Source organism: Oncorhynchus keta, chromosome 25, assembly GCF_023373465.1.
Source record: "Oncorhynchus keta strain PuntledgeMale-10-30-2019 chromosome 25, Oket_V2, whole genome shotgun sequence".
In the NCBI taxonomy this organism is placed as follows: Eukaryota; Metazoa; Chordata; class Actinopteri; order Salmoniformes; family Salmonidae; genus Oncorhynchus; species Oncorhynchus keta.
Window position 1 is genome coordinate 50,839,757 of NC_068445.1, and position 17,877 is coordinate 50,857,633.

The 17,877-nt window shown below is 45.6% G+C and overlaps 1 protein-coding gene across 1 annotated transcript in view; it reads right to left on the reverse strand.

Annotated features, from left to right (window-relative positions):
- kank1a (KN motif and ankyrin repeat domains 1a) overlaps nt 1-17,877 on the reverse strand; it is a 182,732-nt gene that overhangs the window by 34,559 nt on the left and 130,296 nt on the right. Inside the window, 4 exon segments of the mRNA XM_052479940.1 lie at nt 1,003-1,102; nt 3,009-3,155; nt 15,595-16,088; nt 16,220-17,876. Coding sequence (XP_052335900.1) covers nt 1,003-1,102; nt 3,009-3,155; nt 15,595-16,088; nt 16,220-17,876 — 2,398 coding nt within the window.

Here is a 17,877-nt window from a genome sequence, read left to right on the forward strand (position 1 = left end):
TCAAAATGGCTACTGATACAAACGCACTGACAGAGATACACATTCAAAAGTGGCTACTGATACAAACGCACTACAGAGACACACATTCAAAATGGCTACTGATACAACGCACTACAGAGATACACATTCAAAATGGCTACTGATACAAACGCACTACAGAGATACACATTCAAAATGGCTACTGATACGAACTGACTACAGAGATACACATTCAAAATGGCTACTGATACGAACGCACTACAGAGATACACATTCAAAATGGCTACTGATAGGAATGACTGACAGAGATACACATTCAAAATGGCTACTGATACGAACACACTACAGAGATACACATTCAAAATGGCTACTGATACGAACGCACTACAGAGATACACATTCAAAATGGCTACTGATACAGACGCACTACAGAGATACACATTCAAAATGGCTACTGATACAAAGGCACTACAGAGATACACATTCAAAATGGCTACTGATACGAACGCACTACAGAGATACACATTCAAAATGGCTACTGATACAACACTACAGAGATACACATTCAAAATGGCTACTGATACGAGACGCACTGAAAGAGATACACATTCAAAATGGCTGCTGAATACGAACGCACTACAGAGATACACATTCAAAATGGCTACTGATACAAAGGCACTACAGAGATACACATTCAAAATGGCTACTGATACGAACGCACTACAGAGATACACATTCAAAATGGCTACTGATACGAACGCACGACAGAGATACACATTCAAAATGGCTACTGATACGAACGCACTACAGAGATACACATTCAATGGTTCTACTATTTGCTGTTTGCATTGAAAAGTTCAAATCACAGTCTCTAGACCAGTGGTATTCAAACTTTCTCAGCAGGGCCCCCATTTTATTCTACAGAATTTCTGGCAACCCCACTGCAATTACCTGAGTCGTAACCCCGACTGTGAATACCACTGCTCTAGGACCTGTTGTAATAGCTACATCCTGCAGACTGACCCTCCATTGACTCCTACAAACTGTAGGTTCTTCTTGGTTCCCAAAGAACCCTGGCGGCCATCTTTCTTCTTCATGATAGACTTCAGGGCGCTCTTACGACCTGGGAGGGATGAATGAAAGGGAGGAGACAACACTTATTAATGAACATATAAATCTGGAGGACATGAGTGTAGAGATGTCAGAGTATGAGAGAGTATGAGTGTACGGTATGTCGCCTATATGTTCATGACCCCTGATCCATCGAACAAAAGGACCCATGTCAGATCGAATCAAATGTTATTAGTCACATGCGCCGAATACACAGGTGTAGTAGACCTTACAGTGAAATGCTGAATTACAACAGGTGTAGTAGACCTTACAGTGAAATGCTGAATTACAACAGGTGTAGTAGACCTTACAGTGAAATGCTGAATTACAACAGGTGTAGTAGACCTTACAGTGAAATGCTGAATACAACAGGTGTAGTAGACCTTACAGTGAAATGCTGAATACAACAGGTGTAGTAGACCTCACAGTGAAATGCAGAATACAACAGGTGTAGTAGACCTCACAGTGAAATGCTGAATACAACAGGTGAAGGTAGACCTTGAGCTAGCAGAGTAACAAGTCCTACAGCTAGCCCCTGTGTCTGTGTAGCAGGGTAACAAGGCCTCTAGCTAGCCCCTGTGTCTGTGTAGCAGGGTAACAAGGCCTCCAGCTAGCCCCTGTGTCTGTGTGGCAGGGTAACAAGGCCTCCAGCTAGCCCCTGTGTCTGTGTGGCAGTGTAACAAGGCCTCTAGCTAGCCCCTGTGTCTGTGTAGCAGGGTAACAAGGCCTCTAGCTAGCCCCTGTGTCTGTGTAGCAGGGTAACAAGGCCTCCAGCTAGCCCCTGTGTCTGTGTAGCAGGGTAACAAGGCCTCTAGCTAGCCCCTGTGTCTGTGTAGCAGGGTAACAAGGCCTCCAGCTAGCCCCTGTGTCTGTGTAGCAGTGTAACAAGGCCTCTAGCCAGATTAGTAGTAGTTCTGTGTGTTGCCAGATTAGTAGTAGTTCTGTGTGTTGCCAGATTAGTAGTAGTTCTGTGTGTTGCCAGATTGGTAGTAGTTCTGTGTGTTGCCAGATTGGTAGTAGTTCTGTGTGTTGCCAGATTGGTAGTAGTTCTGTGTGTTGCCAGATTGGTAGTAGTTCTGTGTGTTGCCAGATTAGTAGTAGTTCTGTGTGTTGCCAGATTAGTAGTAGTTCTGTGTGTTGCCAGATTGGTAGTAGTTCTGTGTGTTGCCAGATTGGTAGTAGTTCTGTGTGTTGCCAGATTGGTAGTAGTTCTGTGTGTTGCCAGATTGGTAGTAGTTCTGTGTGTTGCCAGATTAGTAGTAGTTCTGTGTGTTGCCAGATTGGTAGTAGTTCTGTGTGTTGCCAGATTAGTAGTAGTTCTGTGTGTTGCCAGATTGGTAGTAGTTCTGTGTGTTGCCAGATTAGTAGTAGTTCTGTGTGTTGCCAGATTAGTAGTAGTTCTGTGTGTTGCCAGATTAGTAGTAGTTCTGTGTGTTGCCAGATTAGTAGTAGTTCTGTGTGTTGCCAGATTAGTAGTAGTTCTGTGTGTTGCCAGATTGGTAGTAGTTCTGTGTGTTGCCAGATTGGTAGTAGTTCTGTGTGTTGCCAGATTGGTAGTAGTTCTGTGTGTTGCCAGATTGGTAGTAGTTCTGTGTGTTGCCAGATTAGTAGTAGTTCTGTGTGTTGCCAGATTAGTAGTAGTTCTGTGTGTTGCCAGATTAGTAGTAGTTCTGTGTGTTGCCAGATTAGTAGTAGTTCTGTGTGTTGCCAGATTAGTAGTAGTTCTGTGTGTTGCCAGATTGGTAGTAGTTCTGTGTGTTGCCAGATTGGTAGTAGTTCTGTGTGTTGCCAGATTAGTAGTAGTTCTGTGTGTTGCCAGATTGGTAGTAGTTCTGTGTGTTGCCAGATTAGTAGTAGTTCTGTGTGTTGCCAGATTAGTAGTAGTTCTGTGTGTTGCCAGATTAGTAGTAGTTCCGTACCGTTCAAGGCGCTGGACATCTGCTGGTCCATGCGGTGCTTCACCGTGGCCGGGCTGGGCGGGGACCTGGGGTCATGTGACACTACCTCCGTCTGGCTAACCTCTGAACTCTGCATGACTTCACTGGACACCTTCAGCTGACCCCGATCTGGACCAATCACAGAAGAGGGGAGGAGTCAGATGCAGAAGTGGACACAGGAAAAGGACAGATATAGACAGAAGGGGACACAGGAAGAGGCAGATATAGACAGAAGGGGACAGATATAGACAGAAGGGGACACAAGACGGGGACAGATATAGACAGAGGGGGACACAGGAAGAGGACATATATAGACAGAGGGGGACACAGGAAGAGGACAGATATCGACAGAGGGGGACACACGAAAAGTACAATAGCCGAGGACGACACTCAAATACTAAAGCAGGAGTCTGTTTTTAAAAGTGTTCAGAGGAGGCAGTTAAAGAGTACAACAGGAGTCTGTCTTCAAGGAGTAGAACACCTGACTATTTCTCTGATCTGCGTTCAGAGACCGTCTGTCTGGTTCCATGAGGCTACTGAACTGGAAGCAGTTAGAGACTTGGCTTCAGCATCATCTGATCAACTACCACTGGAATGTCCTGCTTCTAGAATTCACCAACACTAGTTGAATACTCAGTTGAGTCCATATAAGCAGCGCGGTGAACAAGCATTAGGGAGAAGTGGGTTGATTATGTGCAACAGCAGACATGCATGTACACTTCTACCACACACCCAAGTGGTACCAAGTAGCTGCTAGAAATGAGTGCACATGGCTACCAGGCTACCATTCCAGTGTTACATAACAGAGAAGGGTTATGAATCAGTTGTAGCTTAAGACAGAAACAACAAGTGTCTGTTGAGTCCTATGCTGGTCCTGCCTGTTCATCTAGGGCTCTGAAACCCTAAAGATACTGACTGCTGAAAGGTGCTTAACACCTCGGCAGTTCACTTTATGTTTGTTCATATATCACAGATACCTCACTGATCCAATAGTGTCAAAATACCCCAGAACACAAGGTGGCAGTAGCTTGTTTGGCTTGTACAAAAGTATGTGGACACCCCTTCAAATTAGTGGATTATAATTTCAGCCACATCTGTGGCCGACAGGCCTATAAAATCTAGCGCACAGCGATGCAATCTCCATAGACAAACATTGGCAGAATGGCCTTACTCAACATGGCACCATCACAGGATGCCACATTTCCAACAAGTCAGTTTGTCAAATTTCTGCCCTGCTAGAGCTGCCCCGGTCAACTGTAAGTGCTGTCATTGTGAAGTGGAAACGTCTAGGAGCAACAACGGCTCAGTCACGAAGTGGTAGACCACACAAGCTCACAGAACAGTGCAGCCGAGTGCTGAACCGTGTTCCAAACTTCCTCCGGAAACAACGTCAGCACAAGCACTGTTTGTCAGGACCTTCATGGATGGGTTTCCATGGCCTAGCAGCTGCACAACAAACCGAAGATCACCATGCGCAATGCCAAGCGGCGGCTGGAGTGGTGTAAAGCTCGGTGCCATTAGACTCTGGAGCAGTGGTAACGCATTCTCTGGAGTGATGAATTACTCTTCACCATCTGGCAGTCCGACATACGAATCTGGGATTGGCGGATTCCAGGAGAATGCTACCTGCCCAAAGGCATTGAGCCAACTGTAGATTTTGGTGGATGAGGAATAATGGTCTGGGGCTGTTTTTCATGGTTCAGGCCCCTTAGTTCCAGTGAAGGGAAATCTTAACGCTTCAGCATACAATGACATTCTAGACGATTCTGTGCTTCCATCTTTGTGGCAACAGTTTGGGAAAGGCTCTTTCCTGTTTCAGCATGACAAATCGAGGTCAGTGTGGTAGAACTTGACAGGCCTGTACAGAACCCTGACCTCAACCCCACCTTTAGATTAATTGGAATGCAGACTGCGAGCCAGGCCTAACCGCCCAACATCAGTGTCCGACCTCACTAATGCTCTTGTGGATGAATAGAAGCAAGTCCCCGAAGCAATGTTCCAACATCTATTGGAACGCCTTCCCAGAAGAGTGGAGGTTATTATTGCAGCAAAGGGGGGACCAACTCCACACAGATCTTCAGTTTCTTGGCAATATCTCACATGGAAAAGCCTACATTTCTCAGAAGAAGAACAGACTGACGAGTTTCAGAAGAAAGTTATTTGTTAATGGCCATTTTGAGCCTGTAATCGAACCCGAAACAATATCGTAACCGCAATTGATAAAAGACAGTACTGTGCAGCCGTCTTCATCGACCTGGCCAAGGCCTTCGACTCTGTCAATCACTGCATTCTTATCAGCAGACTTAATAGCCTTGGCTTCTCAAATGATTGCCTCGCCTGGTTCACCAACTACTTCTCAGATAGAGTTCAGTGTTTATTTTATTTAACCAGGTAGGCCAGTTGAGAACAAGTTCTCATTTACAACTACGACCTGGCCAAGATAAAGCAAAGCAGTGTGAACAGACAACACAGAGTTACATATGGAGTAAACAATAAACAAGCCAATAACACAAACAAATCAATGACACAGTAGAAAAAATAAAGTCTATATACAGTGTGTGCAAAAGGCATGAGGAGGTAGGCAATAAATAGGCCATAGGAGCGAATAATTACAATTTATCAGATTAACACTGGAGTGATAAATGAGCAGATGATGATGTGCAAGTAGAGATACTGGTGTGCAAAAGAGCAGCAAAGTCAACAAAATAAAAACAATGGAGATGAGGTAGGTAGACTGGATGGGCTATTTACAGATGGACTATGTACAGCTGCAGCGATCGGTTAGCTGCATAGTTGATGTTTAAAGTTGGTGAGGGAATAAAAGTCTCCAACTTCAGCGATTTTTGCAATTCGTTCCAATCACTGGCAGCAGAGAACTGGAAGGAAAGGCGGCCAAATGAGGTGTTGGCTTTGGGGATGATCAGTGAGATACACCTGCTGGAACGTGTGCTACGGGTGGGTGTTGTTATCGTTACCAGTGAGCTGAGATAATGCGGAGCTTTACCTAGCATAGACTTTACCTGGAGCCAGTGGGTCTGGTGACGAATATGAAGCCAGCCGACTAGAGCATACAGGTTGCAGTGGTGGGTGGTATAAGGTGATTTGGTAACACAATGGATGACGAATATGTAGCGAGGGCCAGCCGACTAGAGCATACAGGTCGTAGTGGTGGGTAGTATAAGGTGATTTGGTAACAAAATGGAATGCACTGTGATAGACTTGCATCCAGTTTGCTGAGTAGAGTGTTGGAAGCTATTTTGTAGATGACATCGCCGAAGTCGAGGATCGGTAGGATAGTCAGTTTTACTAGGGTAAGTTTGGCGGCGTGAGTGAAGGAAGATTGTTGCGAAATAGAAAGCCGATTCTAGATAAAACATTTGATTGGAGATGCTTAAAATGAGTCTGGAAGGAGAGTTACAGTCTAGCCAGACACCTAGGTATTAATAATAATATAATAATAATAATAATAATAATAATAATAATAATAATATATGCCATTTAGTTTTATCCAAAGCGTTACAGTCATGTGTGCATACATTCTACGTATGGTGGTCCCGGAATTGAACCCACTACCCTGGCGTTAAAGCGCCATGCTCTACCAACTGAGCTACAGTTGTCCACATATTCTAGGTCGGAACCGTCCAAGGTGGTGATGCTAGTCGGGCGGGAGGGTGCGGGCAGCAATCGTTGAAGCTCGTTTGGAGGTTAGTTAGCACAGTGTCCAAAGAAGGGCCAGATATATACAGAATGGTGTCGTCTGCGTAGAGGTGGATCAGGGAATCACCCGCAGCAAGAGCGACATCATTGATATATACAGAGAAAATAGTCGGCCCGAGAATTGAACCCTGTGGCACCCCCACAGAGACAGGCCCTCTTAATAAAGAATAATAATCTGCTGGGCCGCGAACTCAGTGTGTTAACCGACCCTCTCTGCCCAGTCATCGCCATTTTACCTGTTGTTGTCGTCTTAGCTAGCTCTCCCAATCAACACCCGTGATTACTTTATGCCTCGCTGTCTGTCTCTCTCATATGTCAATATGCCTTGTATACTGTTGTTCAGGTTAGTTATCATTGTTTTAGTTCACAGTGGAGCCCCTAGTTCCACTCTTCATACCTCTGATACCTCCTTTATCCCACCTCCCACACATGCGGTGACCTCACCCATTATAACCAGCTTATCCAGAGATACAACCTCACTTGCACATCATCACCTGCACATCTATCACTCCAGTGTTAATGCTAAATTGTAATTATTTTCACCTCTAGGGTCTAACTATTTATTGCCTTACCTCCCTACTCTTCCTACATTTGCACACACTGTAAATAGATTTTTCTATTTTATTTTGTGTTATTAACTGTACGTTTGTTTATGTGTAACTCTGTGTTGTTGTTTGTCCCAGCACTGTTTGCTTTATCTTGGGTTAGGGGCATCTGGTTTGTCCCAAAAAAAAAAATGTAAATATTCTGAAAAAAATCCGGGTTAACTAGGGTTTTCCCAGCACTGTATTTCTGGGTTATTTTAATGGACAAAAAAACATATTTAAAAAACAAGGATATTTGTCCCAGCACTGTTGAACGGGTTAGGCGCCCTGTATAATACAACATTGTCCACAGCACTGTCCGGGTTAGGGGTCCAGGGCATTTGTAACACCTGACAGGTGTGGCATATAAAGAAGCTGACTAAACCACATGATCATTACACAGGTGCACCAGGTGTTTGGGACAAAGGCACTGCGTTGCAGGGCTTGAGGCGTCACTACAGACCCGTTTTCGATCCCAGGATGTGTCACAGCCGGCCACGACCGGGAGACCCATGAGGCGCCGCACAATTGGCCCAGCATTGTCCGGGTTAGGGGAGGGTTTGTCCCAGCATTGTCCGGGTTAGGGGAGGGTTTGTCCCAGCACTGTCCGGGTTAGGGGATGGTTTGTCCCAGCACTGTCCGGGTTAGGGGAGGGTTTGTCCCAGCACTGTCCGGGTTAGGGGAGGGTTTGTCCCAGCATTGTCCGGGTTAGGGGAGGGTTTGTCCCAGCATTGTCCGGGTTAGGGGAGGGTTTGGCCGGCAGGGATATCCTTGTCCCATCGCGCACTAGCGACTCTTGTGGCGGGCCGGGCCGGGCGCAGTGCACGCTGACACGGTCGCCAGGTGTACGGTGTTTTCTACGACACATTGGTGCGGCTGGCTTCCGAAGGGTTTAGCGGGCATTGTGTCAAGAAGCAGTGTGGCTTGGTTGGATTGTGTTTCGGAGGACGCACGGCTCTCAACCTTCACCTCTCCCGAGTCCGTACGGGAGTTGCAGCGATGAGACAAGACTGGATACAAATTGGATACCACAAAATTGGGGAGAAAAAGGGGTAAAAAACAAAATAACAAACACTAAAATAAACAATAAACAAAGTCTCCAGGGTAGCCTAGTGGTTAGAGCGTTGGACTAGTAACCAGAAGGTTGCAAGTTCAAACCCCCGAGCTGACAAGGTACAAATCTGTCATTCTGCCCCTGAACAGGCATTTAAACCCACTGTTCCTAGGCCATCATTGAAAATAAAACTGACTTGCCTAGTTAAATAAAGGTTAAATAAAAAAACTCTAAACTAATGTCGAGATCTGTGTCTTTAGCGAAGTCCTGCCAACCTTTTGATACAGGATGCAGTGATTAGTATCACACACCTGTAACAAAACGAAGGGCACTATGGGAGATGGCATCCAAAGGTTTAACACTTTTTTGGTTAGTACATGATTCCATATGTGTTATTTCATAGTTTACAACTTGATTGGAGTCCACCTGTGGCCAATTCAATTGTTTGGACATGATTTATAAAGAAACACACCTGTCTATATAAGGTCCCATGGTTGACAGAAACTATACCATGAAGTGTCTGTCGATCTCCGAGATAGAATTGCGATGACGCATATATCTGGGGAAGGGTATAAAACAATTCCTACAGTGTTGAAAGTTTCCACAGTGGTGTTCATTGGGAAACGTAAAAAAAATACCAGACGCTTAAAACTGTCTGTCCAACCAAACTGAGCAACCGGGAAAGAATGGCGGTTCGGGAGGTGACCAAGAAGCCCATGACCACACTGACAGAACTACATCTTGGCTGAAATGGGAGAACCTGGCAGAATGACAACAATCTCTACAGCACTTCACCATTCTGGACTCAAAGTGCTGTGTCTAGAGAAAACCAGGCACAGCTCATCACTATCCCTCAACATGGTGGTGGCAGCATCATGCTATGGGGGATGCTTCTCAGTGGCAGGGACTGGGAGACTGGTGAGGATAGAGGGAACAATGAATGGAGCCAAATACAGGCAGATCCTTGTTGGGCACCTGCTTCAGAGTGCAAATGACAATAGACTGGGGTGACGATTAACATTCCAACAGGACAATGACTCCAAGTATACAGTCAAAGCAATGCTGGAATGGCTTCAGAACAACAATGTGAAACTCTGAGTGGCCCAGCTAAAGCTCAGACTTGAATCCCATTGGAAATCTATGGAAAAGATTTGAAGATGGTTGTCGCTCCCCGTCTAATTTAAAAGAGCTTGAGAAAATCTGCAAGGAAGAAAGGGAGAAAATCCCCAAATCCAGGTGTTCAAAGTTGATATAGACAAAGTTGTAATTGCCGCCAAATGTGTTTCTATAAAGTACTGACTCAGGGGTGTGAAAACGTATGTAAATGAGACGTTTCAGTATTTCATTATCAATAAATGTGCAAACATTTTGAAAAACATGTTTTCATTTTGTCTGATAAGAGAGTATAAAAAGGGGTTCCTGCAGATGCACACCCTTCTCCCCCTGTCGGTTTCCCCACAGAGGTTCTTGCTCTCTGATAAGAGATTCAAGTGAGAATTAGGATTCTTAGGAAATTCTTGCCAACTTAACACACTTTTATTTTTGTAAAAAAACAATAGTATGTAGTCCCAGTAGTTAGCTACACCGCTGGTAAACCACATGGTAAAACAGTAGTGTGTAGTCCCAGTAGTTAGCTACACCGCTACATGGTAAAACAGTAGTGTGTAGTTCCAGTAGTTAGCTACATGGTAAAACATTAGTGTGTAGTTCCAGTAGTTAGCTACACCGCTACATGGTAAAACAGTAGTGTGTAGTTCCAGTAGTTAGCTACACCGCTACATGGTAAAACAGTAGTGTGTAGTTCCAGTAGTTAGCTACATGGTAAAACAGTAGTGTGTAGTTCCAGTAGTTAGCTACACGGTAAAACAGTAGTGTGTAGTTCCAGTAGTTAGCTACACCGCTACATGGTAAAACAGTAGTGTGTTGTTCCAGTAGTTAGCTACATGGTGAAACAGTAGTGTGTAGTTCCAGTAGTTAGCTACACCGCTACATGGTAAAACAGTAGTGTGTAGTTCCAGTAGTTAGCTACATGGTAAAACAGTAGTGTGTAGTTCCAGTAGTTAGCTACACCGCTACATGGTAAAACAGTAGTGTGTAGTTCCAGTAGTTAGCTACACCGCTACATGGTAAAACAGTAGTGTGTAGTTCCAGTAGTTAGCTACACAGCTACATGGTAAAACAGTAGTGTGTAGTTCCAGTAGTTAGCTACACCGCTACATGGTAAAACAGTAGTGTGTAGTTCCAGTAGTTAGCTACACCGCTACATGGTAAAACAGTAGTGTGTAGTTCCAGTAGTTAGCTACACCGCTACATGGTAAAACAGTAGTGTGTAGTTCCAGTAGTTAGCTACATGGTATAACAGTAGTGTGTAGTTCCAGTAGTTAGCTACACCGCTACATGGTAAAACAGTAGTGTGTAGTTCCAGTAGTTAGCTACACCGCTACATGGTAAAACAGTAGTGTGTTGTTCCAGTAGTTAGCTACACCGCTACATGGTAAAACAGTAGTGTGTAGTTCCAGTAGTTAGCTACATGGTAAAACAGTAGTGTGTAGTTCCAGTAGTTCACTCCTCCTCAACACTGCTTAACTTCTTGGTGACAGGGGGCAGTATTTTCACGTCTGGATGAAATGCATGTCCAAATTCAACTGCCTGCTACTCATCCCCAGAAGATAAGATATGCATATTTATTTGGATAGAAAACACTATGAAGTTTCTAAAACTGTTTGAATCATGTCTGTGAGTATAACATAACTTATTTAGCAGGTGAAACCAGGAGGAGAAACCATTCAGATTTATTTTTTTGAGGTCTCTCTCTTTTCAATGCATTTTCATTGGGAATACAGATTTCTAAGGGACCTTCCTGCAGTTCCTAACGCTTCCACTGGATGTCACCAGTCTTTAGAAATTGGTTGAGGATTCACTATCAACAAGGCAGGTCCCACAGGTCCTAGTTTCTACCTTCTTAACAACACTATCAACAAGGCAGATCCTACAGGCCCTATTTCTACTTCTAACAACACTATCATCAAGGCAGGTCGACTGCCCTAGTTTCTACCTTCATAACAACACTATCAACAAGGCATGTCCTCAGGCTAGTTTCACCTTTTAACTATGCCAAGGCTTTGTTTACTTTGCACTATCAACTCATCTAAAGGCCCTATGTTTCTACCTTCTTAACAACACATCAACAAGGCATGTCCTCAGGCCCATCAGTTTCTACCTTCTTACATACTATCAACAAGGCAGGTCTTACATATAAGACAGTAGTTTTGGAATTGTTAGTCTTACTTCTTAACAACACTTGTCAACAAGAAGGTCCTACAAGTTCTATTTCTACCTTCTCAACATTAACAAGGCAGGTAACCATTTCTACCTTCTTAACATAAAATTATATTTGATTTGATTTGATTTCTTTAACACTATAAAAGGCAGGTCCTGTAGTTTCTACCTTCTTAACAACACTATCAACAAGGCAGGTCCTACAGGTTCTAGTTTCTACCTTTTAACAACACTATCAACAAGGCAGGTCCGACAGGCCCTAGTTTCTACCTTCTTAACAACACTATCAACAAGGCATGCCTACAGGCCCATTTCCTTAACAACACTATCAACAATGCATCCTATTCTATTTGGACCTTCTTAACAACACTATCAACAAGGCAGGTCCTAAAACCTTCTTAACAACACTATCAACAAGTTTCTAAAACTGGCAGGTCCGACATAACTTCTACCTTTTAACAGGCTATCAACAAGGAGGAGAAACCATTCAGTTTTATTTTTTATCAGGTCACTCCTTTTCAATGGCCTTTCTACCTTCTTAACAGCACTATCCAGATTTCTAAGGGACCTTCTTGCAGTTCCTATCAACAAGCTTCCACTGGATGTTTCACCAGTCTTTAGAAACTATCAACAAGGTTGAGGATTCACCTTCTTAACAACTAAACAAGCAGGTCCCACAGGCCCTAGTTTCTACCTTCTTAACAACACTATCAACAAGGCAGGTCCTAAAGGCCCTAGTTTCTACCTTCTTAACAACACTATCAACAAGGCAGGTCCTAGTGTCTACCTTCTTAACAACACTATCAACAAGGCAGATCCTACAGGCCCTAGTTTCTACCTTCTTAACAACACTATCAACAAGGCAGGTCCTACAGGCCCTAGTTTCTACCTTCTTAACAGCACTATCAACAAGGCAGGTCCTACAGGCCCTAGTTTCTACCTTCTTAACAACACTATCAACAAGGCAGATCCTACAGGCCCTAGTTTCTACCTTCTTAACAACACTATCAACAAGGCAGATCCTACAGGCCCTAGTTTATACCTTCTTAGCACACCCTAGTTTTGTCACACCTGGACTACTGTTCAGTCGTGTGGTCAGGTGCAACAAAGAGGAACTTAGGAAAATTACAATTGTCTCAGAACATGGAGGCACGGTTGGCACTTGGATGTACACAGAGAGCTAATATTAATAATATGCATGTCAATCTCTCCTGGCTCAAAGTGGAAGAGCGATTTACTTGATAACTACTTGTATTTGTGAGAAGTGACATGCTGAATGTACCGAGCTGTCTGTTTAAACTACTGTCACACAGCACAGACACCCATACATATCCCACAATACATGCCACAGGAGGTCTCTTCACAGTCCCCAAGTCCAGAACAGACTATGGGAGGTGCACAGTACTACATAGAGCCACGACTACATGGAACTCTATTCCACAGTACTACATAGAGCCACGACTACATGGAACTCTATTCCACAGTACTACATAGAGCCACGACTACATGGAACTCTATTCCACAGTACTACATAGAGCCACGACTACATGGAACTCTATTCCACAGTACTACATAGAGCCACGACTACATGGAACTCTATTCCACAGTACTACATAGAGCCACAACTACATGGAACTCTATTCCACAGTACTACATAGAGCCACGACTACATGGAACTCTATTCCACAGTACTACATAGAGCCACGACTACATGGAACTCTATTCCACAGTACTACATAGAGCCACGACTACATGGAACTCTATTCCACAGTACTACATAGAGCCACGACTACATGGAACTCTATTCCACAGTACTACATAGAGCCACGACTACATGGAACTCTATTCCACAGTACTACATAGAGCCATGACTACATGGAACTCTATTCCACAGTACTACATAGAGCCACGACTACATGGAACTCTATTCCACAGTACTACATAGAGCCACGACTACATGGAACTCTATTCCACAGTACTACATAGAGCCATGACTACATGGAACTCTATTCCACAGTACTACATAGAGCCTCGACTACATGGAACTCTATTCCACAGTACTACATAGAGCCTCGACTACATGGAACTCTATTCCACAGTACTACATAGATCCACGACTACATGGAACTCTATTCCACAGTACTACATAGATCCATGACTACATGGAACTCTATTCCACAGTACTACATAGAGACATGACTACATGGAACTCTATTCCACAGTACAACATAGATCCATGACTACATGGAACTCTATTCCACAGTACTACATAGATCCATGACTACATGGAACTCTATTCCACAGTACTACATAGATCCACGACTACATGGAACTCTATTCCACAGTACTACATAGATCCATGACTACATGGAACTCTATTCCACAGTACTACATAGAGCCATGACTACATGGAACTCTATTCCACAGTACTACATAGAGCCATGACTACATGGAACTCTATTCCACAGTACTACATAGAGCCATGACTACATGGAACTCTATTCCACAGTACTACATAGAGCCATGACTACATGGAACTCTATTCCACAGTACTACATAGAGCCATGACTACATGGAACTCTATTCCACAGTACTACATAGAGCCACGACTACATGGAACTCTATTCCACAGTACTACATAGAGCCACGACTACATGGAACTCTATTCCACAGTACTACATAGAGCCACGACTACATGGAACTCTATTCCACAGTACTACATAGAGCCACGACTACATGGAACTCTATTCCACAGTACTACATAGAGCCATGACTACATGGAACTCTATTCCACAGTACTACATAGAGCCATGACTACATGGAACTCTATTCCACAGTACTACATAGAGCCACGACTACATGGAACTCTATTCCACAGTACTACATAGAGCCATGACTACATGGAACTCTATTCCACAGTACTACATAGAGCACAGGACTACATGGAACTCTATTCCACAGTACTACATAGAGCCATGACTACATGGAACTCTATTCCACAGTACCCTACATAGAGCCATGACTACATGGAACTCTATTCCACACCGACACAGGGGCTACTACATTGAGCCACACCGACTACATGGAACTCTATTCCACAGACACAGAGCCATGACTACATGGAACTAGCTATTCCACAGTACTACATAGAGGCCTTGTTACACTACATGGAACTCTGGATTCCCTGCTACACAGACACAGGGGCTCTGGAGATAACTGATACAGCCACAGGTAGAATTAGATTAGATAAAAGCTGATAAGGCCTTGTTACCCTTATTGAACAGACACGGGGACTGTGGAAGCAACACAAACACAGACAGCTGGAGGCCTTAAAAACCTGCCACACATACACATAAGCCCACTATTATCTCAGCAATCATGGTCAGCTACATGGATTTTTCTGTACTGTAGATGTGTGGTAGTTGAACTATTTTATTCTGAGGATGCACACAAGTTTGATATTAAGTGAATGTATTTACAGAAGGAACTTTTAAACATCTTTTGAGAACGGCCTTAAAGTTTTTGCTGAACTGCCTTGTCAGCAGCTAATGACACGTGATTCATAAAAAGACAAACTCTGTTGATAACAAACTGTCACTGTGTGTCTGGTGAGGCACAGTAATGTTTTCTGATGTGATACTGTCTGGGTTGTGGGTTCGATTCCCACGGGGGATCAGTATGAAAATGCATTCACTACTGTAGGTTGCTCTGGATAAGTGTCTGCTAAATGTTGTGGCTGTTCCTGTAACAATTCTTAACCTAAACATAAACCTACTAAAACATGAAATAGCATTTATAAAGTTCAGCAGTAATGTTACAACGTGACTGTGTTCCTCTTTCAGCTCAACCCGACTGAGAAGGGAGCAGGCTAACAGTAGATAAATGGTCTGTCTGGTGTAATGACTCAACCTATTAGATATTCTGTGTGGCCTACCTGTCGTGGTGCTGCTGCTCTCTCGCTGTGTTCTCAGATCCTCAGCACTACCATGCTTCATGACAGAGCTGATAGAAGTCAGAGTGTTGACCAGCTGGCTGTTGATAGAACCAAAGTGGGTGAACTGAGAAGAGCAGGGCTGTCCGAAAGCATCCGCTAGCTCACTGTAGTTCTCAGTCAACAGCATCTGTTGTTCCTGAAGTAGCTTCTGAAGCCTCTCTATGTAGTGGTCTAGTCCTGCCCCCCCCTCCACCTGCTGGGGCGGTGGTATGGCCTGGGCCTGAGGTGGTACAACAGTAGTCACTGCAATGGTCTCCTGGGTAACAGCGGTTCCATCCAGGTGGGAGGGGCCACATGCAATGTTCCGAGTCTTCAGGCCGACCAGGAAGTTAGTGTGGATGCCGACCAGGCCGACGCCCACCTCTTTGGTCTGGGCCGACCATGCCTCCTCTGGACCACCGTCGCGCTCCGCTGTGTTTCCCACGGCAACAGACCTAACGACGACCACAATAGAAACATTCTTTTCAACTTTTATGTGTTCAAAAAACATTTAAATGTATTGTATTATATCCACGTGGTTAAATTGTGTTGTTAAATGGTTAAATTAATCTAATAGAAAAATTACCTGGTTTTGGTCTGTGGGTCTTTGATCAGCCCCTCGCCCACAGCGACAGTCCTTGTGTGATTGGCTAGCGTGCTGGTGTGTTTCTCAGCCGTGTGAAGCAGGGGGGTGTTGGTACAGCCATCAGCTAGCACCACTGTCTCTGTGTTGGTGTGTTGGCTAGCGGTCTCCAGTAGGGTGCTGGTGTGTTGGGAGGCTGTGTCTGGGGTTACCATGACAGCAGAGTCCGTGGTGGTGCCCAGGACAGGGTTAGTCCCCGTGGTAACCAGCTGTCTGATGGGAGAGACAGTGACGTCTCTAGAACACTCCCCAACGCCCACCGACCTGCTCTCCCTCTCCCTGGCCTCGATCTCCTGGGCCTGACACAGCTCTAGACTGTTGACTTCCTCATCAGTGTTCATTCCCTGGTCACACAGCCCCACCTCCACCCCCACCCCCTGGTCACACACCTCCAACTGCCTCCCCACACACTGGTCCTGCACTTCTACCCTCTCCTGCACCAGCCACCTCTCCATGGGCAGGTCAGGACCCGAAGCAGTGTGTCTCAGGATGGGTTGACAGGACACCCCTACCCCTACAGTGTGGAGGGTCTCCCCTGTGGAGGCATGGCTGGTCTCTAGATGGTTCCCCACTCCCTGGCTGTGTGTCTGGACTCTCCAGGTCTCTGAGCCAGTGCTCTGGGTGTCTGGCCGCGCCTGGCAGGCCATGCTGTAGGTGTCTGGCCGCGTCTGGCAGCCTTTATCAGCCCTCTTCTTATTGGCTCCCCCAGCGGCCTGCAGCTCTAGCTTCAGCTTGGACATCTCCATCAGGTGGGTGGTCTCTCTCAGGTCCACCTCTAGCCGGTAGATCTTCTCCTTCAGGGCCTCGATGGTCTGCTGCTGCGAGTCTAGCTCTGCCTCCACCTCGCTGGTCAGGCCCAACATGGCTTCTGTCACGCCCGTCCCAGCACTGCGAGTCTCACGCTGCTCCGTCGCCATTCCGACGTCACAGTAGAAGCGTCGTTGTTGTACCATCGTCATCACCGGCGACTTCCTCTGGGCGACCGCCGTGGAGTCGTTCATGTTCTCATCTGGGCCGACCGCCGTGGAGGTGAGCTGGTTGTTGTTATTGTGGGTGAGAGGAAGGGAGGTCTGGGTCCGCCTGGCCTGGTGAGACCCTTGATCCTGGCTGTTTGCCCCCAGGGCTTGGACCTCTGCAGCCAGCCTCCTGAACTCCTCCATCCCCTTGGTACTCTGACACTCCTGGCCCTCTGGCTCCATGATGTGCAGCTCCTGGGTCTGTAGGGTATGTGTCTGGGGGTCCAGCTGGTCGGCCAACTGGTCAGCACTGCCCACGCTATAGGACCTCTTCCTGAACCCCCCCCCCACTATGCCCCCCACCCCCAGCCTTTGGTTCTTCTGACAGGTCATCTGTCTCTTCTCCTCCTGCAGCACGGCTATCTTCACCTGCAGGACAGGTATGGTCCTCACCTTCTCCTCTAGCTCCTTCAGCCTCCGCAGTGCCACCACCATCTGCTCCCGGATGTGCTGCAGGTGGAGCGGAGAGACGTTGGTGGCCGGCGTGGTCATGCCCGAGGACATGGGGCTGTGGTGCATAGAGGAACCCATGGAAGTGTAGTAGGGGTTGTACTCTCCACTACCTCCACCCCGTTGGGAAGCAGG